General features: G+C 38.7%; 1 protein-coding gene across 5 annotated transcripts in view; it reads left to right on the top strand.

The window, feature by feature from the left end:
• MAST2 (microtubule associated serine/threonine kinase 2) overlaps window positions 1–25,103 on the top strand; it is a 139,323-nt gene that overhangs the window by 56,381 nt on the left and 57,839 nt on the right. For 4 of the 5 annotated variants that reach the window (XM_084244121.1, XM_084244122.1, XM_084244123.1 and 1 more), the window contains exon 4: window positions 6,142–6,173. In XM_084244121.1, coding sequence (XP_084100247.1) covers window positions 6,142–6,173 — 32 coding nt within the window. Of the gene's footprint in view, window positions 1–6,141; window positions 6,174–17,553; window positions 17,749–25,103 lie in introns of all 5 variants that reach the window. The other variant, XM_084244120.1, reaches the window with a different exon arrangement.

Consider the following 25,103-nt stretch of genomic DNA (forward strand, 5'->3'; position numbering starts at 1 on the left):
TCCTGTAGGCTACAGAAAGAATTTTAGATTTTATTCACTGAGTCTTAGGGAGAGAAATGACCCTATCAGTTCTGCATTTTAAAAAGGACTTTTGGACTGCCTATTTGTTTTTTTAAACTCACAGAGTCACCTAGAAAATGGATACTAATTATATGATATTTATATTGATATAAAATTAAAAAACAAGGGAACAAACCTAAATTAAAGGGAGACCAGTTAGGAGAATGTTTTTGGATGATACTGACCTGACCTAGGAGGCATGGCAATGGGGATAAAGTGAAATTGATAGACTTTAGATATTTTGGGGGTAGAATTGGCAAAACTTGATAGATGTGTAGTGTGAGAGGAAATGATGAAGAGTCAGAATGACTCTGGCTTGGTGGTACCATGACTAAAATGGAAAACAGGGAGAACAAGATTGAATAGAAAGTTAAGTGGAAGTTTAAGCATTACTAAGGAGAAGGTAGTGGTAAAAACTATAGGACTCAGGACAGAGATCTGGAATGGTAATACAGATTTGGGAGTCATCTGTTAAATGTATATGGAAAGGAGAATTTCCAGCATCTAAGGGTGATGAGGGAAGAACTTGCAAAGGTGTTTAGGTAGTGTTTTTCAGAGATAGGAGGATAAACAAGAGAATATGGTTTCATTGAAAGAAAAGTCAGGGTGGAAGAATGGATGATTATGTTTGATACTGCTGAATAGTTAAGCAAAAAAAAAAAAAAAAAGAAAAGGAAGAAAGAAATGATAGATTAAAAATGTGTAGTGGAGGATCTTTACATAGACATCATTGGTAACCTAGCAAGAATGGTTTAAATAGTGTGCTAAAGTTTTGGGATATTTGCATTATGTTGATTGAAGAATGAATAAGAAGTGAGCAGTTGGAGACAGTGAATATATACAACTCGTACAAGAAGTGTGGTTCTGATAGGAAAAGGAATTGATAAGACAGTGGTTGAAGGGGAATGTATAGTAATTAAGGGAAACTCTTTCTTATTTCAAAGAGGGATGAATTTGAATGTGTTCAGAGTACTAATTGGAAGGTTGTGAAGACTATGGAGAGTCAGGAGATAACTAGTAGGTAAAAGAAGGCTGACTCAGATAGGCTTCACCTGATACTGTAATATATTGTCAGATATCTTCCTGGTCTCAGAGTAATGAGTTGAATTTATAGTTAATTGCCAAAATGAGAAAGCTCTCACCATATTCATATTTCCTAATTGTGCAGTTTTCCTCCTCAGCCTGCTATGAATTTTCCTTGGGAAAGGGAGGATTGGGAAAATCATTGTTCCCTGGGCCACCTTTATCTGATAGGAGACTGCTTTTTATTCCACTTTGCCTCAGCCCTATCTTTATGGTTCCAGAGAACTTGGCACAAAATGTGCTGGGCATTTTCCTTGCAAGTGCAGACTGTTGTATAGCTGTAAAGAGTGGGCATTTCCCTGCCTAAAAGGGACTCAGATAGGATCAGTGCAAATGAATATATACATTTTATATAATATAAGCAGAGCATTTTATAGAATTTTCATTTATTACTATTGCCCCTAAATAAAATCCATTTGTCATTATACTGACAAACTATTAAAGTAACCAGAAATGCCATGCAGACGCAAAGAACAATATTCTAGTTTTAAATAGATTGTTTTAGAAAGCAGAAAAAGAAGAACTACACCCCTGGCACATTTCATGAGATTAGTATAACCATGATGTCAAAACTGACAAGGACAACTTGAGAAAGTATATTTATTAGAGTCAAAATCCTAAATAAAAGTCCCCAGTCCTAATTGCTTTTATTAGTGAAAACTATATCATATTTAAGGAAGAAATAACACCAGTTTTACACAAACTCTTTGAAAAAATAGAGAAATATATCCCAGCCAGTGTGAGGATGCCAGCATGTGGTACCAAAATCTGACAAAGACATTATAATAAAAGAAAACTGAATGCATTATCTCTTATGAATATAGATGTAAAACTTAACTCATAAAGTCTTAGCAAAGAGAATCTTGCACTACATTTGACAAAGCTGAATTTAACCCAGAAATGCAAGATTAGTCTAATATTAGAAAATTAATCAATGTAATTTAGCCACATTAACAAAGTAGAGGACACATGATCATTTTCATATATGCAGAGAAAATACTTAATAAAATCTAGGCCCAGACTGGTGTCTGGGTTGAAGTTGACCCTTTGCACTGCTGCATGCCAAACGCTGTAACATTTGATAAGAAAGGTGGGGGTTAATGATAGGAAATTGTATCTGCGAAGACCTGTCTCCAAATCTTCAAGCTCCTGTTTTACTGTAAAATGGACAGTTAGCTCCATCTTTTTGCTTTATTCTTAAGTCCATGGGTGATTCTGGGTTTTTGCCACACTGCGCCATTTTCCAACTAATTTTCAGCTTGCTTCAGCATCTTCTGCAGTTTCCTCTTTTTTGTAGCTTTTGCTCCTCCTCTTTTTCTTCTCTTCTGTTCTTCCCATTCTTCCTTCCTTTCTCTCTTCTTCCTACCATTTTCCAATTGCCCCCTCTTCCTTCTTTATTTTGAATTCCTCTTGTGCCTTCTACTCCTTTAACAACCACGCCTCATGTAATTTTTACCTGTCTCCAACAGCTTCACTTCTAGTTATTTTTCTTTTTCTTTTTTTTTTTTTTTTTTTAAGATTTCTTTATTTATTTATACAAGCACTGGGTACAGTCAGAAGTGCGGGAGGGTGAGAGAATTCACCAGAGCCAGAGCGGGGAGCAGAGGAGGCAGAAGGACCGAAGTACACTGCTGAGGGGAGCAGTGGGCAGCAGGAGAGGTCTGCGCACCATGCGGGACCCTCCTCTGGTGGCTGGGGAGCCGCCGGGGATCGAGCTGGCGCTGCAGAGGCTGCGGGCAGCTTCGCAACCCAGCGCTCAACCGCTGTGCCACGGGGGAGGCCCTCTAGTTATTTTTCTTAATTAAAAACATCCTATTTCTAAAAAAAAAAAAAAAATCCTATTTCTATGAGAGTCCTAATCTCTCAATTGAGCGAGTTCCTACTGATGTTTCTTTTGTCTCTACTTCTCCAAGGCAGCCCTATACTTTTTGTGGCTGTTTCTAGGGAAACATCATTTCCTTGGGTGCTGCCATCTTGTCAGTGCCACAACACCCCTCTGTGCCAAGATCTTTGAAGGTTGCGAGTTGAGGTAAACAGATATTTGGGGAAGAGCAGTATTATAGGCATAGTGCATAGATTAGCATTGGGACTTAAAGCTGAACATCTGATGTGTCTGATGAACAATATATTTGCTTATATTTTCTTAGAGATATATAGGTTTACTTTCCACACTGAGTTTGTTAATATACATGGAAGGATGTCTGGATAAAAGAGTGTAAGAGAGAGATTAAGGAGATATTGGATAGAGCTTGAGGTGAGGGTGGGGTCAGCTTTCTAGGTCTTTATGTGAATTTTGACTTTTGAATGAAATGGGGAGTCATTTGAGGGTTTTTGAGCAGTATTATCATCTAACTTTATTTTAAAATAAAAGAATCACTCATTTGTAGAGAATGAACTATAGAATAAGGATAAGTTAGAAGCAGAATAGTCTACCAATTAGAGTATTGAGAAGTCAGGGATTTGTTGGCTTAGGTTGTAATATCAGAAACTAGAAGGTGTTTCATAACTCATTTAGCAGTAAAACTTGACTTAATTTGAATTCTTTTGGTGGCAAAAGTAAATTGAGACTTATTAGATTTTTTAGTCACATTTATTGTGACTATCATACATTTTGATGCAGTAATTTTAATGTTTTTTTGTTGCTGCCTGAGACTTTGTTGATAGTGTTAGATAAATAATATGTATATGTTATTACTTTGATATATCCCACCCCCTTGTGCCCAAATTCTGATTTCTAAAACACCGCTAAATCCAAGACTTTTGTTTAAGAGGTTTTACGTCTTGAGATAGTGTGAAGTGGTTGTATCCTGCATGTATTTTGAAAGTTAGAACCATTAAGAGTTCTTTATGGGTGGAATGTGGGGCATGTAAAAACAGGCATCCATGTTACTGATCTGAACAACCAGAAGAATAGAATTTCCATCATTTGAGATGGAGAAAGACTTGTGCATGGAGTCAAGTTTTGGTGGAGAGTGATTTGAGTTTTGGACATGTTGAATTTGACATGTTGATTAGGAAAAGTTGTTGTGTTGGATTTGGGGATAGGTCTGGGAAGTACAACTCTAACAGTGTTGGAGGGTGAAAGGTTCGGCGCGGTAAAGAAGAGCCAGGCCAAGTTTCCTTGGGGGGGAAGGGAAAGTTTATTGCTCCCGGGTGGACCTCACAGACCCAAGGCGGGGGTCAGTGGAGTCGCGCGCGTTGTCAGGGGGAAGCAGGGTTTTATAGGTTGAGGTCAGGTGGGCTCGTTCATCGGGAAAAGTTTGTAGGGCGTGAAAAGGTTCGTGAGGCAGGTAGGAGTTCTTTGTCTGAGAAGAGACTCGTGGGGGGAGGTGCACCACCTGAATCCTCCAGGCAGGTATCCTCATTCCTGCCCCCCAGGTGGGCTTCCTGGTTGGCTTCTGCATTCCGGCCCCCTGCATGGACCTTTCAGAGGGAGGAGGTTAAATTGATATATTCATCTTGGGGAGCACTTTTTGATAATTTGTGACTCAGCAGTTCCACATTTAAGTGGAACTGTTATAGGACAGGGAGAGGGGCAGCCCAAACCCCGCAAACCTGCCTATTCTAAATGGGTTCTGCCATCCGCCGCATCAACAGAAAACATAGGAGACTTTAAGGGGAAGGAACTTTAATAAAACTAGGAAACAATACAGGTAAGGCAGAGTCTAGTTTCTAAATGAAGCACCCAAAGTTACCCGTCCCCTCGTGGGTAAAAGTCCATCCAAATGGGACTGGCCCAGAGCAAGGCCCCAAAGCCTGCCACAAGTCTAAAGCATCTTCCAGTGGGGACCCACAGAAAAGGGCCAGAAACAACCAGACAAGCCCGGAAGGAAAGGAGCAAAATCAACATCAAGATAAAAGCTGCCATTGTCCCCTCCCCATGGGTCTCACCCACATCTGTGTCACCCAGTCCACAACCAAAAGACAAGAGCAGTTTCTTCACGTGTCTCTAGGCTCCATGCGCCTCCTCCAGGTCTCCTAGCTCCATCCTGCTTCCTTCCTCAGTCTCTTCTGCAGCCTCCCCCCCCCCCAGCTCCACCCTCCCTTGGGTGGGGCAGGGAACCTCCCCCTTTCCTGGGGACCACCCCGTTACAGAACCTTCCAAGAAACAGGATAAGTTGAGGATTCCAAGATACTTTTTATATGTAAGTGCATGAAGGAAACAAGTATGTTTATAGGATCATTGTTTTGGTGGAGAAGAAAAACATGGGAATAAAATTAAATTTCCATTTACTGGAAAATAAAATTTTAGACTGGACTATATTATACTGTAGATTAATGAACTAAAGTAAAATATATTCACATGGGTGAATCCCCTAATTATTATATTGATGGATATCAGCAGATGAATACATATAATATGAAAATATGTATGTAATTTAAAAACATAAAACAATGCCAATAATTATTTGTGGATAGATGAGCAATAAGATATAAAGATACACATGGAAAAGATAAACTAAAAATTCAGATTAGTTGTTAAAGTGGGACTATCGGTAGGTAGGACTTGTAAACTTGGAAATCAAGTCGCAGAGGCCCCAGTTGTTACTGCAAGATTTGTTTCTAATGCCAGTGACAGTATTGTAGCATATCTGTGTTATGTTGTTTTTTGTACTATGTCTAAAAAAGAAAATCTCATCACATTCCTTTCATATCCCTGACCCTAATAATAGGAATCATTTACAGTTCATTGGCAGTTAATGGCTAGCCCAAGGAGTACTGGAATCTACACTGGCACATTGGTTCCATCTAGTGGAAAAAACATTGCAGGTGTTGTATGGGACATTCCTTTGGGGAAGAAAGAATAAAGAGGTGATAATTAACCTGATTGCTCTTTATTTCACTAAAATTTAAGAGACAAAGGAAAAGATTATTTTAGAAATATTTAGTCTTTGCTATTATTAGCATAATGCTGTAAATCTCCTAGGATGGAATATAGACTAAAGGACTCAGATGGATCCTTACTTAGGTCTAATTTGTGTTTGTTTTGTTTTTCAGAAGGAGTTGAGCCTTCCAAGAAGAGGCAGCTTGTAAGTAGATTATTACCATTATGTTAAGATTATGACATCCTGTTTAGGAATCCTTTCTAGGGACTGTTCTCAGTATCACTTGGAGAATCTCATTCATGAGATTTTTTTTTCTGAACTCTTGCGTGAAAACTATGGAAGTCACTGAACCAGCCAACATTCTTGCAAAACCAGATCCTTCCCTCTTTCTGAACTCCCCACTCTAGATTCTCTTTGTCTCAATTTTTGGGTAGCCTGTGGGGAAAGCTTCCACTTTGGTACCTATCACAGTCTTATACATGTTTAGATTTACTGAATTTTAGTAAACTTAAGTTTTTTGAGCATGTTAAATGAAAGCCCTTGCCATCCACATCTGTCCCATAGCAGGAGAGGCCCACTTTTCTGAGAAGCTGGGGAAAGGGCAGCAGCTAAACAAGGTTGAAGTGGGGTTTTCTTTTATGTTTCTTCTATTCTGGCTTCTGGACTAGGGTCGACTCTCTTGGCCTACATTTTCTCTAGAATTCTGTTGGGGCACTATTACAAATTTCACTAAGCAAAATGCTTGCTTTAAAATGTAGATTCTGAAATTATTTAATTAGAATCTCCATATTAGGGTTCCAGAACCTGTATTTTATGTACCTGCATTCATACCCATCATAATTTGGTAAGAACCAAATTTGGGAAACACAAGGAAATAGGCTTATGATAAAACAATGCTTCACAACCTTACCTTACAAAACACATGAGGTATAATTAAGGAGGACACAGCAATATCCATATTTATTTTAAAATACACTTTATATATATATCAACTGTTGTTCTCATGTTGGAATTTTGTTTTTTTTTTTTTTAAAGATTTTATTTATTTATTTATACAAGCACTGGGTACAGTCAGAATCGCAGGAGGGTGAGAGAATTCACCAGAGCCAGAGCTGGGGGCAGAACAGGCAGAAGGACGGAAGTACACTGCTGAGGGGAGCAGTGAGCTTAGCAGGAGAGGTCTGCGTGCCATGTGGGACCCTCGCCCGGCGGCCGGGGATCGAACCGGTGCTGCAGAGGCTGTGGACAGCTTCGCAACCCAGTGCTCAACAGCTGCGCTACCAGGGAGGTCCTGGAATTTTGTTTTGTAAAAGTTCTCTAGTAATATGTTGTCCTCTGAGATATTTGTAATGCCCCTTTAGCCCATTTTTTGAAAGCTTATTGTAATGTGATATATAGAGACTCAAATTACAAGTCAGAAAACTTGTAGGGATTTAATCTTGGCTGTATCTATTAGTTTTATAAACCTAGACAAATCACTTCACTCCTTCAGTGTTGGTAGCCTTAATGAAGATCACTATGTACTTGCTTTCCTTTTTTCTTGTTATTAGAAGGATCATTCAACATATGAGACAGTGCTTCATTTCTTACAGTTTTTTCCTAAGGTGTATTAGTTTTACAATTTTCATAAACAGTTGATTAAACTTGGATGCATTCTGTTATATCAGAGCCACAGTCTTTCTTTAAATTCAATTCTAGCAGCGGATCTCAGTTCTGGCTTTGCACGCATCCCAAGTTTCATAAAAGTGGGCAAGGGTGCTATCAGAACTCTTAGTAGAGTTGTATACTGAGTAGGTATACATACTGAAAGGGAGTGGTTTTTCTTTTCTTTTTTTTTTTTAGTGTCTTTAATTCTTTCGGGAGTGGTTTTTCAAAGTTATGTTTAGCAAGTATTTGTACCTGATAACTATCCTACCATATGGCATTTTTTTCTTTTGATATCTTCTTTTTAGAAATTTTCTGCATAAATTAGGTGAAACTAATTAAGACTTGAGGCAGGTTTTTTCTTCCAGGAATATGTGACTTCAATGAATGGAGTTTGCTAAGAAGAAGGTGGTGAAGTGGGGAGCATTATTGTTGTTTTAAACTAGAGGAATTGTTTGACTATTTAACGGATGTCTAAAGTTAGGCCTATTCTGCCTTAAAAATATTTAATGGATTAGCATCAGAAATAGACTTTCCATTCTTTTTAAAAGAAAGTAGCTCACACGTAAAACAATTGATCACTAAGTATGTTTGTCCTTGATCTAAGTTCTGAGCTTTAAGATTCAATTAGACACATCCCTGTATTTGGAGCACTTATACTTAAGAAGTTCCTCAGTAGAGGGTTTTTTTTTTTTTTTAATCTTTACTATTAGAGAAGTAGAAAAAGTTCTGAGAGGAAGCCAGGAAACATGAATACTAATGGAGATTTTGCCACTAACAAGTTACACGTAGTTTAATGAGAACCATTATTTCTGCACCTGAATTTTCTCATTTGTAAAATGAAGGGTTTGGCTTACCTGATCTTTGTATTAGTCATCTCTCTAAATAGTCAAAGCTCTGAGTTACCTCTTCTGCATACAAGTAAGCAAGTCTTTGTAGGGAGTGTGAAGTGAGAGGCAAAGCATTTGCAGTAAAGAAGCCAGAAAGGTTGGAACCACAGACCTAAGATGTTTGAATGTTTGTATTAAATGTGGAGAAACTGATGTTAATAAAATGAGTGACTTACTGTTTGCCCTATTGTTTCTAGCCCTTGTAGCCTAATCTTAAAAATCTAAGAAGTTATTTGTCCCCTGCGTCTTGGTTGAAATTAGATAAGTGTTGTATTATATCCCTATTTGCTTCCATCCCAGAATGATTCTTGCAAGATTAGATCCCAGTGTATGCCATTTCAGGTATAAAGGTCATTTCCTTTGGCATAGTCTCTCTGGTATACTTAAATGGGCATGGAGAAATTAGGAGTTTGCAGTTTATTGGTGCTTTTGTCTTTTGAGATTCAGGTCCCATTAACTACTATACTTTTGAAAATAGCTGAGTGATAAAAAATAAATGAAGTGTGGTGATTTTGTAGGCTTTTCCATAGATTATAGTTGCATTAAAATGGACAGGAATTAAAAAATGGATTTCTGTATGTATGTGATATCTTGGTAGTATATAAAATGCATACTCTTCCACCTAATATATAATTCCCCAGTGTGCTCAAATTGGTTAGGGAAAGTAGCATAGAAATAATCAGGTTGGGCTTGAGAGTCAGGCAGACCTGGGTTTGAATGTTGACGTTATTATTTAGTAGATTTTTTTTTTAATAAAACAAGTTACTGTGTTTGCCTTTTTTTAAAGATTTATTTATGTATTTATGAATATAAGAACTGGGGGACAGGCCAGAGGTGCGGGGCGATTAGAGGATTCACCAGAGACAGAGTGGGGAGCAGAACAGGCAGATCAGCTGATACACACTTTTTTTTTTTTTTAAAGATTTATTTATTTATTTATACAAGCACTGGGTACAGTCAGAAGCACTGGAGAGTGAGAGAATTCACCAGAGCCAGAGGGGGGGCAGAGCAGGCAGAAGGACCCAAGTACACTGCTGAGGGGAGCAGTGGGCAGCAGAAGTCTGCGCACCATGTGGGACCCTCCTCTGGTGGCTGGGGAGCAGCTGAGGATGGAACCAGCGCTGCAGAGGCAGGGGGCAGCTTTGCAACCCAGTGCTCAACCACTGCGCCACCTGGGAGACCCTGATATACACTTTTGAGGGGAGCAGCAGGTGAGACAGGAGAGGTCTTCTGCGCCATGTGGGTCACCTCCCTGGCCGGGGATCGAACTCATGCTGCAGTAGCTGTGGATAGCTTCATAGTGCTGATGCTTAACCCCTTGCACCACCAAGGAGGCCCCCATGTTTGTCATTTTGTCTCTGTTTATTTGTTCCTTTTTTCAAATTAACCCATCCATGCATTTATCATGCTGGATTTATTTAGTTCCTAATATATGCAGAATCTTTTCTTTTTTTTTTTTTTTTTTTTTTATAATTTTTTTTTTTTTATAGAGGCATGCTTTTATTTATTTGTTTGCTGGTTTGTTTGTTTGTTTTTGTTTATACATGCACTGGGTACAGTCAGAAGCGCGGGAGGGTGAGAGAATTCACCAGAGCCAGAGCCGGGAGCAGAGCAGGCAGGAGGACCGAAGTACACTGCTGAGGGGAGCAGCGGGCGGCAGGAGAGGTCTGCGCGCCATGTGGAACCCTCCTCCGGTGGCCGGGGAGCAGCTGGGGATCGAACCGGCGCCGCAGAGGCCGTGGGCAGCTTCGCAACCCAGCGCTCAACCGCTGCGCCACCGGGGAGGCCCAATATATGCAGAATCTTTTCTAAATAACAGAGGTGCAGTAATAGTTAAGTCGATAAAGTTGCTATACTCATGAAACTTTCATTTTGTTTGAGAAGAATAAACAGAAACATGCACGGTAAGTCATATAGTATACAGTGATATGAAGAAAAATAAAACTTGATAATAGAGTTTTTGTGGGGCAGGGGTTGAAATTTTGAATTGGGTTGTTTAGGAATTTCTTCATTAAGGTGACTTTTGAGTGAAGAACAGGAGTCTGGAATGAGTCCTATTGATAAATATATATGTGTGTATGTCAGGAGCATTCCAGCTAGAGTATATATGTGCCAAGGTCCTAGGTAGAAACATGCTTAGTATATTGGAGGTCAGCTAGGAGGCCAAAGTGACTGTTGGTGAGTAGCCACTGGTGTTGGGGTTAGGGTAGTGGATATAGTGGTAGGGTATAGAAGAATATGAGACTGGGATTGAATTATGTATTAATAGTATGTAAATCACAGGAAGGACTTTTCATTTCATGCTGAATGAGATAGAAAGTCAGTAGGTAGTTTCAAGCAAATGATGTGTCAGAGTTTTTAGGGGGAGAAGGTGGTTTATTTTGTTGATATATGATTCACATACCATGTAATTAGTCACTATTTAAGTGTATGCAATTCAGTGGCTTTTAGTGTATTTTACAGTGTTTGCAATCAACACCATTAGCGTAATTCATAACATTTTCCTATCCAGTGGAAGGCAGGGATTGACCGAGGTTGGCAGGGATGGAGCAATGGTCAGCACTAATTTCCTTACAACAACACTTTTGTTTTAAATGAGAAATGATTTGTCAGTGAGCCATAATATGTGGACACAGGTCTTGAAAAACTGAAAATCCTTGAAAGGCCATTTTTGTTAGTTATGTTGAGAATAATTTTTGCTAATCATCCCCACATTTACATCACTAGACCTTACAACTATTGGTTCCCTATAATCTGCTTGGATATCTCAGTGACATCTTAACTTTAGCATTCGTAAAACTGAAATCATTATTGTCTCAAAACCTATTCCTCATTCTTTAGTTTGCTAAATGGTACCACTTCCTCAAGAGAGAAAACTTAAATATTCTTGTCTTCCTATTCCTCACACCCAAAACGTTAAAAAAAAAAAAAAGACTTATTCATTCATGTATACAGGAACTAGGGCACAGAGCAGAGGTGCGGGGATTGAGAGGACTCACCAGAGAGAGTAGGGAGCAGAACAGATGGACTGACTGAATGAAGTACACTCGCGAAGGGAGCAGCAGGGGAGCCAGGAGAGGTCTCTTGCGCCATGTGGGCTGCTCCCTGGTGGGCCGGGATTGAACTTGTGGTGCAGTGGCTGCGGACAGCCTTGTAGGCTGCGTCTCAACCCTCTGCACCACCAGGGAGGCCCCCCAAAACTCTTATACCCCTCAGTTGTCTCTTAGTTTCCTCTTATTTTTTGCTATCATGTACTTTTTGTCTGTGTATAATCCAAGCGATTGTAATGTCTTGCTTCTGCTACTGCTATAACTTTGTAAAACTGGTCTTTGTCTAGCATTGCTAACCCCCAGTCCAACCATCCATCATATATTAGCTAGGAAAACGCCTTTTAAAAGTTCAGGTTTGTGGGCCTCCCTGGTGGCGCAGCGGTTGAGCGCTGGGTTGCGAAGCTGCCTGTAGCCTCTGCAGCAGACCTCTCCTGCCGCCCGCTGCTCCCCTCAGCAGTGTACTTATGTCCCTCTGCCTGCTCTGCTCCCCGCTCTGGCTCTGGTGAATTCTCTCACCCTCCTGCACTTCTGACTGTACCCAGTGCTGTATGTATGTATGTATGTATGTATAAATAAATAAATAAATAATCTTAAAAAAAAAAAAAAAAGGTCAGGTTTGTTTTCTCCTCCCAATTCTTGGTAATCTCTGTTCTACTTTATTTTTCTATGCATATGCCTATTCCAGATACTTTGGATGAGTGGAATTATACAGCCTTTATCCCTTAGAAACCTAGAGCCTAGATTTAACTTCACAGTCTTAGCTTGGGATAGAAATAGACTGCAGGTGCTCTCCTAGTTTTGAGAATGGGGACTTTCATCACTGACTCTGACATCATTATCACGAAGAGACTTTGTCAGAGTGGGACTCAGTACTTGTTGATAAGTGCTAGATTGCTGAGATGGTATTTCAATTTTCATTAGGCCTTGTATAGAACAGAGAATTCTGAAATAGGACCTGTGTGAGTCAAGTGATTGGGCTTAAGTGGAGAGGAAAAAAGTGAGTATCCCTTGAATACTAGGTGGGGTGAGTTTGCTTGGAAAATTAAAACAGTGGTATTTTATGTTATTAAGACTATGGCTCTTAATAATATTTCACATTGCACTTGAGTGTTTTTATGTAATTCATGATGTCACAAAACACAGAAATTACACAAAACTTTTTTTTTCATTTCTGCATAGGAGAACTGGGGCATAGTCCATAGGTATGGGGGGGGTGAGAGAATTCACCAGAGACAGAGTGGGGAGTAGAACAGGTAGATTTACTGAAATACACTGCTAAGGGGAGCAGCGGGGTGAGACAAGAGAAGTCTGCTGTGCCATTTTTGGGTGAGCTCCTTGACCAGAAAAGTAGCTGTGGGCCTCCCCGGTGGCGCAGCGGTTGAGCGCTGGGTTGCGAAGCTGCCCGCAGCCTCTGCAGTGCTGGTTCGATCCCCGGCTGCTCCCCGGCCACCGGAGGAGGGTCCCACATGGCGCGCAGACCTCTCCTGCCACCCGCTGCTCCCCTCAGCAGTGTCCTTCGGTCCTTCTGCCTGCTCTGCTCCCCGCTCTGGCTCTGGTGAATTCTCTCACCCTCCTGCGCTTCTGGCTGTACCCAGTGCTTGTATAAATAAATAAATAAATAAAAAAAAAGAAAAGTAGCTGTTATAGTGCTGAGACTTAACCCCTAGGCCACCAGGGAGCCCCCTCACAAAACAATTCTTATCCATTGTGTTTTATTCTGTTTCTGTTTATGAAAATGTTGGTCTTGACTTCTGAATTTAATTTCATGACTTAGTAAAGAGTTGTGACCTATAGTTGACATAGTATTGGTTGGAGTATAAATTAATCATTTAAATATTACCCTAGATAACCAGCTTGGCAAATAACTTTGTCATCTAGATCAATGAGAGGAACCCATAGGTGCATGCAGAGAATCAAAGTGTTTGCTTCCTCTTTGACTACAGTAGCTGTCAGTGTTTGACTGCAGTTATTTGGTCACTTGGCTTTCTTCTGCCCAGACTGTTTTTATGAGATGCTTTTTTATGTATTTGGGTCTATCTCTTCCTTTAGATTGGGAGCTTGCCCCTGGAGGGCAAGACCTATAATAATAGGTAACACTTTTATAGTACTGTCTTTCTGTTAGGCATTTTTCTGTTTTACAAATATTAATTTTTAACTAATACCAATGAACACACCTTCATTTGCTTACTGTAATAATGTCTTATGTAACATCTGCCATATAAATGATTTGATTAATAGTTACTGGATGAAATGAAGCTAAATAGTTTCTGGGTTTATTAAATTTTCTTAAGACTTTTCTCACTACAAGATTATTCAAGTGATTAGAGAATAATAGAGATTGAATTAAAAATGGTGCTGAAGGGCCTCCCCGGTGGCGCAGCGGTTGAGTGCAGGGTTGCGAAGTTGGCCGCAGCCTCTGCAGCGCCGGTTCGTTCCCCGGCTGCTCCCTGGCCACCAGAGGAGGGTCCCACATGGTGTGCAGACCTCTCCTGCCGCCCGCTGCTCCCCTCAGCAGTGTACTTCGGTCCTTCTGCCTGCTCTGCTCCCCGCTCTGGCTCTGGTGAATTCTCTCACCCTCCCACGACTGTACCCAGTGCTTGTATAAATAAATAAATCTTAAAAAAAAAAAAAAGAATATCATTAAAAAAAATGGTGCTGAAATTTTTCTAAATAACGGGTACAGTATTAAGTTGGTAAAATTAAAAATTTGTATTATGACTGTGCTGTGAGCGCTAACCTTAAGACTATCATCTTCCACCAGTGAAATGCCAATGCCCACAAAGTCTTAGTTCATTAAATTGCCAACATGGGATCCTTCAGAAGCTTTCTTTCAACCCCCTGCCCACTACAACAGCTGTTCTAGCCTGGCCCACACCTCCTGAATTAGTATTTCTGTCACAGTGTGAGTTTCCAAGTTGGTATGTACACTTTCTGCCAGAGTCTTTACTGCTGCCAGGCCTCAGGGTTGAAAGCAACTGATTTGTGGGGGAGGGAGTTTGGTGCTTGTCTCTGAGAAGGAACAAGGTGCTCTCTGGGGCTCTGATTTATTGCAGGCTAAGTGTGAATGATGTCAGGCAGCTCAGACGACAGCTGATTCATTTGGGATCTGGGACTCCTCACTGCTGCTTCCTAGACTCTCAGATCTTTTTTGCGGGGAGGGGGGTATGGGGGAAGGGAAGTATGAATATCTTATTTTTGAAGAAAAGTGCTTTAATTTTTCTCTTAAGTTTGGAAGACTTTGTAAGTTTCCATTAGTTTATAGACTGCATACCCCTTCTGTGAAAGAATTTTCTGCCAAGACTCCAGTGTGAGAGGGCAAAAGCTTGAGTAGCCAGAAAAATGATGAAACGAAGGAGAGAAAGACTGGGAGCACCATGTCTGCGGATTCAGTAAGGAGGCTGGGGTGTCTGAGTGGAAACTGGCAGATATGAGGAAAAGAACTAATGCCAACTAACTCACTTTCATTTGCTTAGATAAAGACTCTGCTTTAGACATTCCTGTCAGGAAGAGCACTGAGCTGGCTTCATAAATTCAAGGTCAAAACAGTATTCCCTGGCAGGGGCATAAAGGACTGCTAATTTTGAAAACTGAGTTAGATGTCATAGGTACTTGGGGGACTGGATTAACAATGAAGAATATTTTTTTCTTGCCTTGAAAGCAAATTTGTACTTTAAGTTAGTGTCAAAACTGCATATACAAGCTCCACTCTAAGAAAATTGAATACTATGGAAAATAAATGGCAAAGAAGTTTATCTTCTCCTTTGATGCCGTACTGTTCCTTGCACATCAAAGCCTGAGTCTTTTTAAAGTTTTGACCTGAATTTTATTTATTTTTTGACCAATAAAAAAATTGCTTAAGTGAGGATTTTAAAGCTGCGGAATGGAAGAAGGCTTTCCATTTAAAGGGTGAGAACTACTTGCAGGTTATTTAATGAAAGAGTGCTGAATGAATTGATCAACAATTAGGAAGCCAGGGAAAGAAGTGTCCTAGAATCCCTCCCACCTTAGTGATCTGTCTTGAATTGCTTTTGCATAGCTCACAGGAGGGGAGTGCACATCAGATTTTCTTCCCATGAAAATTAGTGCTTATCTGGAGACAGCATGGTGTAGGTGTACCAGATTGATAGACTTTAATGGGCTTCCTTTGACTTGTTGCCCTTTAAAGTCAGTGGATACTTATTGACTAATGATTCTACCACACTTGGAAAATCAGATTTATGTGATGTATATAACTAGGAGGATTGTCATACTAAATAAAAGGTTTATTTCTATGCTAGGAGTAATTAAATAATTATTAAATTTAATTATTAAATTAAAAAAATAAACACCACATAAAAGAAGCTTCATTAACTGGAATATCATTTAAAGATGATTGGTAGGGGGAAGCAAATATTGTCTAAAAAATGATAAATGTTAAAATTAAAAAAAATAAAATTCAGTGATTTAGTATTACAAAAAAAGATGATTGGTTAGCAAAATTGTAATTTTTAATGTTAAATTTGTAGTTTAAGAAAACATAAGTCCAAGTTCTCCAGATGTTGGTGCACAAATATTGGTGATCATTGTATCTGTTTTAGTGTCTTAGAGTTTACTTTAGGAAAATTTCCCTGGAGACTTCATAATCAAATTTCCCTGGAGACTTCATAATCATCTTTCCTTTTTCAAAAAACCGTATACCATATAAGAGTTTAGTCCCAGTGTGTAACCACTTTGCAGAGTGGTAAGTAGGAGCAAAAAGAGAATGAAATTTAATTTTCATAGATTTTTATAATCAAAATGGCTAAATCTCATTTTATGTCATAAGTGTGAAGACTTAAACAGTTTGTATAAGCATTATTAATCAGTTTAAGTGTTTTATAGTATGTTCTAGTTAGCTCAAACTTATATATGCTAGGGAGCTTGTATTTTAAATAAATCTTTAGAAAAGTTAATCCCAAACTAATATTTTTACTTCTTATAATTTCACTTATGTTGAGTTTGTGGAAATTTGGGCATGCCTGTAATTTTAAGTAATTTTCTTCCTTGTATTTTCCTATCCTGTTGCCACGTATCCTCATATTATGTATTTATCTGTGAGTATGCTAAAGCCAGGTTAGAGGAAAAGTAAGTGGAAAGGTAAAGATTTCTTTGGACTATATGTAATTAAAGTAGAATGTCATTATATGCATATTCAAACAGCTAGTAATAACAATAACATTATGTGCATATTCAAACAGCTAGTAATAACACTTTAAAACAGATCAGGTGCTTATAAGATACTTAATTTTTTTCATCTTAGAAATAAAATACTATAATTAAGCATGGTATTTGTATAGAAAACTATGCTGCTACTAAAGAAAATTGAATACTATGAATTTATCAATTGTTTTTTTACCATCTGTGACTTCTATCAGTTATCAGTAAAGTAGAAATCTATATTTGCCATCCACCTGTTTTCAATCTAGTAATTTTTTTACTTAATGAAATGTTCATTGGAACTTAACACATCAAATTGTTAGATTGTTTTTTTGGGGGAAGTAATCTAGAAAACTAAAATTTAAGTAGAAGCAAAATTTGCTGTAGAATTAAGTAACATTATATGATATCTTCATCATGCAAAATAGCTGAATAAGTTGGCATTATTGTTGATATGCTCTAACAATTTAAAAACTATTGAGAATAGTTTACTGTTATGGACAGATACATTCTCTAGTAGTTTCTGACATTGAACACAAAATATTAATTGCTTGCTAATTGATCAGTTGTGGTAAATTTGCAATATTTTTCTGGAAGCCAATTGTAAGTACTTTGAAAACCCATAACTTAGCCTTTTGGTGTTCTATAAATTATTTTAGTGTAGATAGTCTGTGTCAATAGATACTTGAGAATGATTTTTGACAGTTTTTTTTTTTCTTGAATCTCTTGCCTAAACTAACCCACTTTGAAAATACTTCTTTTCGGTTGAGAAATTATCACTGACTTTGTTTTGTTTTGTTTTTTCCTACTGTGGTACCTTGTCAGAATCTCTACTCTTTGCCGAGGATCTGAAGCAAACCAACACATGTTTTCTCCCACATCAGCTCCAGCCCTATCCCTCACTAAAGTCCCATTTAGTGCTGACTGTGCTCTGGCTACTTCTTCTCTTGCCTTTTTCCTGAACCCACAAGCCCATAGCAGTCCTGGCAGTCCCTGTTCCAGCCGCCCACTGCAGTGGAGGTAAGGAAAACTGCTATAATGTGAATGTGGGCCTTGGCAGTTGATTCTGGCCTAATAGGTAAAACCCAAACCTTTTTCTTTAATAATGGGAAGAAACTAAGTAAAAGTTATGGCCCAATCACAGAAAAGTGTAAAAGAAATTTCACAGATTTCTGTTACATTCAAAATTTCAAGAGAAAGTAGGGTAGCATATTGGTACTTAATTTCTATGCCATTCCTGACTGTTGGACAGTCCTGTGACCACTGTACAGGAGAAGCATAGCATTGCAGAATGCTAGAGCTCTTTAAAGGTTGAACTAATCCAAATCCCACATTTTATGCAACAGGAAAGTTTGATTCTAAAACTAGTTATGATTTATTTCCGTGGGTTGAAATTCAGACTGAAAACAACCTGCTCCCTGTTTCTTTCTACCTTTCCTTTCATATATTCAACATTATTTAAGTGTGTGCTATGTGCAGGGCTCTCTTTTAGGTATGAAGAAAAAAAGAGTGAACATAGGAGGTACAATCCCAAAATTCAGCTTTGATTCTAGTGGAGGGAGACTGTAAACAAATTAGTGAGTAAATATATACAGGTGGACATAATAGACACTGAGAATATAGCATAAGGGGACTAGGGAATGTGAGACCTGGAGTTTGATATTTCTTGTAAAAGGTGGTCAGGGAGGTCCTCAATGATATATGAACAAAGTCTTGAAGTAAGTCATGGAGCCAGAATAGAGATATCTGAAGGCAAAGTGTTTCAGAAAGAGCAACAGTAAGTGCCAAAGAGCTTGCTTTGTATATTCTTTGTGCAGCAGAGTTCAGAGTAGAGTAAGTTAGAAAGTAGGAAGTGGGAAAGGAGATCTTAGATGTAGTAGGAAGCCAGAGAAAGTGGAACCTTCCTAGAAATATTCTTCATATAGTAAGCGCTTATAAGGACTTTTGTTTTTGTAGTGAGCACCTCTTTAAATATTCTTGAATTTTATTATGAAATTGGTAGGTTTAAAGCAGAAGAATATCATCATCTGACATTGATCAAAAGGATCACCCTAGATGGAGTTATAAGTCTGCTGGTATAATCTAGATAAGAGACAATGATGGTTTGAACCCATGGTGATGCAGATGGTGAGAGTGGTTAGATTTGGGTATGTATTTTGGTGGTAGAATTGATAAGATTTGTTGATAGATTAGATGCAGAGTTTGAGAGAAAGATGAATTAAGGATGACTGAAGATTTGGGATGAATAGCTAGAAAATTGCAGTTATGAAATGAGACTGGGAAACTGAAAGAGCTAATTAAGTAGTCAGAGATATGTGAGTTCTGCACAAAAGATACATAAGTAGGTATTGTGAGTGTGTAAGTGAAATAAATTTATTAGATTTATGAGATCATCCAGTGATTGACTTGATAGAAAAAGAAGAACTGTCACAGGATATTGAACCCTGGAGCAATGTGATTTTATGAGATTGGGGAGATGAGGGACTAGCAAAGGAGAGACTGAAAAGAGCAGCTTCTTTGGGAAGGGAAACCTAGAAAGAAGTATCCTTAGATGATAATTGAAAAAAAATTCAAGAAGGCAAATATGAGATCAATAGGTATTTGTTAAGCTTTTTGTTTGTGGGGGAAAAAAAGTAACCCGGAAACTGAAAGATTTAAGTTGAAACTTCAAATAAATTTAAATGACAGTTTGATGAGAGAGCTCAAATTTCCTAGACAATTTAAAACAGTGTTAGAGACAGTTTCTTCCTGTAGGTTCTAGACTTTGGTGTAAAAGACTAAGAAAAACTGGAAGTTGGGGACATTTATACCATAAGGTGTGTTCCATCTTGGTACATGGCTTGATGTATGATACACCTGTGATCTTAGGACAATACAACCCGAAGCAATGCCTTGCAATTTGGGGCTTGTAGCATTAAATTTCATGCCCCCCTTTCTCGTCACTACCTTAGTTTCATTCGATTCTTCTTTGGTATCTCTCCCATGTGATATATTAGTTCAGAGATATGGCAAGATAATTGTACCTTATTGTCTGTATTTTTTAAAACGTTCTTGAATGCTGGGATGCAGTTAAATTATTTGGAAATAGCTTGATTCTCTTGAGGATTATTCTAATCTTTTCTAGGTGGGTCCAGGGCAGCATTTATGACTAATTTATCCTTAACACTGAGACAGTACTTTCTGAGTACTCTACTCTATCCCCTTGCATTATGAGTTTTTTCCACTCAGACTAGAGGGAGCATGATCTATTCCTGGCCCTCTGTGAGCCATAACACCTGTTTATTTTCTTGGATGGTTTCCTCACCAACATGAGTTGATCAGAACTCAGCTGAAAAATGCCAAGTTCTCTCTTTTGTGCTCTGACTTTTATATTCCAACCACCTTAGCCCCTCTCCAAGTTCCCAGTTCTGTCTCTCAACTCAGACTGCTGGGTTCTTTTTGAATACCCTCTTTCTGTGTTGCTTCTTAGAAATGTTCTAGAAATTGTTAGCTGGGAGAATCTTAGGACTTAGTTTGGGGCAATTTTAGAGCTTACTTTGTTCTCTTTTATGCAATGTCTCAATACCTGATGTTTCACGTTTCATTTTTTTCCTTTTCAGTTTTTAAGGCACTTAAACCTGGTCTCTGATTCCTCATCATGACAGAAACCAAAAACTCTAATTTTTAAAAATAATTTATTTATATATATTTTACATCATTGTTCATTTCTTTTCTCAGGTGTAGTTCCCATAGAATTTCCATCACCAGTTCACCCGTGCACCATCACAATGTCCCTTGTGCTCTTCCCACCCTCGTTTTGATCTTTCTCCCTCCTCCTCCCCTGCAGAATGTCTCTGATTTATAGTTGTCTGTTTATTTTTGTTTTGTTCTGTTGTATTTTTTTATTGTTATTTTTTCTGCTGATCCCTTATTTGGTTCCCCTATATTCCTCCTATAAGTGAAACCATCCTATATTTTTCTTTTTCCTTCTGACTTATTTCACTGAGCATAAGCTCTTCTAGCTCCATCCATGTTGCTGTGAATGGCATGAGTTTATCTTTTTTGATTGCTGAATAGTATTCCATCGTGTATATATACTAAATCTTCTTGATCCAGTCATCTGTTTTTGGGCATTTGGGTTGTTTCCAAGTCTTACCTATTATAAACAGTGCTGCAATAAACATAGGGGTGCAGGTATCCTTTTGATTTAATGTTTTTGTTTCCTTTGGGTAGATTCTAGGAGTGGAATTGCTGGGTCATATGGTAGTCCCATTTTTAGTAGACTGAGCTTTCCATTGTGGTTGGACCAGTTTGCATTTCCACCAGCAGTGTAGGAGAGTTTCTTTTTCACTACTTCCTCGCCAACATTTGTTTTTGCTAGTTTTTTTAGTATGTGCCATTCTTACTGGTGTAAGGTGGTATCTCATGTGGTTTTGATTTGCATTTTCCTGATTATGAGGGATGTTGAACATTTTTTCCTGTGTCTTTTGGCCATTTGCATTTCCTCTTTGGAGAAGTGTCTTTTAAGTTCTTCTGCCCATTTTTAGACTGGATGGTTTACTTTTTTTTGTTGAGTCCTGTGAGTTCTTTGTATATCTTTGTGATCAATCCCTTATCAGTAGTATGGCGTGCAAAAATTTTCTCCCAATCAGTAGGGTGTCTCTTTGTTTTGGTTAATGCTCTTTTGCTGCACAGGAGCTTTTTAATTTGATATAATCCCAGCTACTTATCTTTTCCTTCACTTTCTTTGCTTTTGGGGATGAGTCCTTAGAGATGTCACTGAGATGTATGTCCTGTAGTGTTTTACCTATGTTTTCTTCTATATATTTTATGGTTTCAGGGCTTATGTTCAGTTCTTTTATCCATTTTGAGTTGGTTTTGTACATGGTGTGAGGTCATGATCTAATTTCATTCTTTTGCATGTGGTGGTCCAGTTTTCCCAGCACCATTTATTGAGCAAACTGTCCTTGTTCCATTGCATATTCTTTGCTCCTTTGTCAAAGATTAGTTGTTCATATATGTGTGGCTTTATTTCTGGGCTTTCTATTCAATTCCACTGGTCTGTGTGTCGGAGAAACCCTAATTATTTTGAGTATCATCAGAAGTGAAAATTGGAGTGGGAAATAAAAATAAAAAGAAATGAAAATTGCTCATTGTGATTGTTGGTTGGCCTATTTACATAGTGGATAAACTTAATAGAGTAGAACAGAAATATATCATTTTTTTAGTTGAGCTAAAATTGATTTACAACATGTATATGATTTAAGGTATAAGTTCACAATTCTTCAGATGGTTGTTACCATAACACCACCCTTAATCCACCATAGATCATTGGACTGGGCCCCCTTCCCCTCCATATTCCCCATTTCTCACCCCTTCTCTTCTGGTATTACAATCCTTATTTTAATTGGTTTATCTTGCTAAATAAAGAAAAGTTGAGAAATGAAACAACAAAAGAATAAAAATAGATACCATTTGCTGAGTGTTTACTGAGTTAAACTGAGGATTTAAAAGTTTTCATGTACCTTTCCAAGCATTAAAAATTTGTAAATCATTCAATCCTCACACCAATGTTATGAGGTAGGTATTATTATGCTCATTTTGCTGATGAAGAAAACAAGGCATAGGGATTAAATAAGTTACTCAGGATAACACAGTTTGTGAGTGGCAGAAAGGGACAGTCTGGCTTCAGAGTTTCATCTTAACTATACAGTTCTAATGCTTCATCTAAGATACTTCCTTGATATATTGTGTTCTGAACCTAAATAATTTTGCAGCCTCAGGTCTTTTCTTTTCCCACAATGACATATTCATACCATTCTTTAAAAATTCTCTAGTACTGGAAGAAGAAATTGATATTTCATAGTCCGTCGTCACTTCTAGGGCCTTATCTGTAGTACCTTTTTTTTTTTTTTTTAAAGATTTATTTTTATTTATACAAGAGCTGGGGTACAGGCCAGAATCGCGGGAGGGTGGGAGAGGATTTACCACAGACAGAGTGGGGAGCAGAACAGGCAGACGGACCGAAGGCACTGCTGAGGGGGAGCAGCAGGGGAGATAGGAGAGGTCTGGGATAGGAGAGAATGTGGGAATCTCCCTGGCAGGCTGGGAATCAAACCGGCACTGCGGAGGCTGCAGATAGCTTCGCAGCGCAGCACTCAACCCGCTGCGCCACTGGGGAGGCCCTTTATTACCTTCTTTTAAACATCTTTTTCTTTTAGGCTTTTGTCATTGCATTTCATCTTCTAACTGTATTCATTGCTGTCTGATAATTTAGTTTTGTTTTCTCTATTCACATTCAGAGTCTAGTAAGAATCAGTGCTTAGTGAATACAGTGATGCACCTAAATTCTCCAGCCCTTACAGTGTTCACATGCCTGTTGAACATTATTGTTATCAAGCAATTGAGTAGGTACAATTCAAAAGAAGAGAAATATGATTCCAATAAACTCTCAGTAAGTGAAAATCTAAAAATTGAGAGCTACTGGTCATGGATTTGACATGTATTTGAAAATAGAGAACCCAGGAGAGAGGGAACTAGGATCCACACATTGCTACCTTGCAATGGCCACAGTAGGGTGTTTTATCCCCATGAAGTATAACTATTGCTGTGTACTAAATTGTGTCTTACTTAAGTTCATGTGTGTTGCTGTTCTAATAATCTCTAGTACCTAGAATGTGACTGTATTTGGAGATAGGATCTTTACAGAGGTAATTAAGATTAAATGAATTCATTAAATACCAGCCCTAATCCAGTATGACTGGTATTCTTGTAAGAAGAGGAGTTTAGGACACAGACTTGGAGAAAACAGCCATTTATAAGCTAGGGAGTAAAGCCTCAGAAGAGTCCAAACTTGCAGACTCCTACTTTCCAGAACTGTGGCCTGTCAGTCATTGTTAACGGCAGCTCCAGCAAACTAATATAGCTCTTGTGGCTTTTGACTGCATTGCCCCAAAGATCTAGAAAACAGATGACTCTCTCATAGTAATTAGAAGATAATCAAGTGACAGTTTTAAAATGTCTACTCTAGGGCCTCCCCAGTGGCACAGCGGTTGAGCGCTGGGCTGCGAAGCTGCCCGCAGCCTCTGCTGCGCCGGTTTGATCCCCAGCTGCTCCCCGGCCACCGGAGGAGGGTCCCACATGGCGCGCAGACCTCTCCTGCCGCCCGCTGCTCCCCTCAGCAGTGTACTTTGGTCCTTCTGCCTGCTCTGCTCCCCGCTCTGGCTCTGGTGAATTCTCTCACCATCCCTCGGTTCTGACTACCCAGTGCATGTATAAACAAAACAAACAAACAAACAAACAAACAAATAAATAAATAAAACATGCCTCTATAAAAAATAAATAAATAAATAAATAAAATGTCTACTCTAACTCTGCACTCCTTTCTGTTTGTTTCTTGACAAAGAGGGCTGGGTCTATTATAGACAGACCTTGATGTCAACCGTTAAGTATCTTAGATGGATATTATGTTAGAAAAACTGAGTTTTCCTCCTTTTGCATAGGGAAAAATCTAGTTCTTCCTGCCGTGTGTCTCCTTTACTACTTAGAGAGAGCACTTTACTTCTAAACACTTCCGGCCCCCAAATGTATAGACCTTCTTTCCTCCCTCCCTCCTCCCCCCCAAACCCCTTTTACCCCAAGCAGTTCTCTGATACTAACTGGTCATATTTTAGTTTAACTCAATTCTAACAGTCTCTGCCTGGAGATAGCATCAGCTCCCACAGTTTGAAGACGCAGTCCAACAAAACTGCTCCAACCCTATTTCAGATGTCAGTCACGAGTAGTAGGCCAAAAGATAATTCATAAACAAAAGATGTTCTTAATGCTTTCATCACTTAGGAATATGCAAGGGTTTCAGAAGCCCTGTGTCAAAAAGCAATCTATTGTCTGATAGGTTTGATTAGAATTAAGAACATTATAAATATTGTCATTTGGGTTGAATTAACATCTAACCTTTAGTCAACTAGTATGTCTGCTAAGAATATGATCCCAACATATTAATTGGCACTCAGACATGGTATTGCATTATTGGCATAACTTTGTTTAAAGGAGTCTGAGATATGGTCTGTGTTTTAACTGTTGTCCCAGAAGAGATAGGAGGCAGTTGTATCTCTGGCAGTTCACTGGCACAACGTTAGGCATTCTGGGGATAGAAATTGATGTTGGTAACTTTCTGGCCATAAGATGGGTTAGATTTTGAATCAGTTTTGAATAGCCATAGACTTTGTCAGACCTAAATTGGGAGGGTTTGTATCAAGAAATCCTTATTAGAGTGGTATTTATATTGGAAAAGTTTTGCCTCTAACTTACTGCATACCAGTATCTTGTGAAAAATAGACTCTTCTTACAGTATTTAGCAAAAAATGCTTCCACCTTTGTTTGAATATGTTCAGCAA

This window comes from Talpa europaea, assembly GCF_964194135.1.
Source record: "Talpa europaea genome assembly, chromosome: 9".
Taxonomy (NCBI): domain Eukaryota; kingdom Metazoa; phylum Chordata; class Mammalia; order Eulipotyphla; family Talpidae; genus Talpa; species Talpa europaea.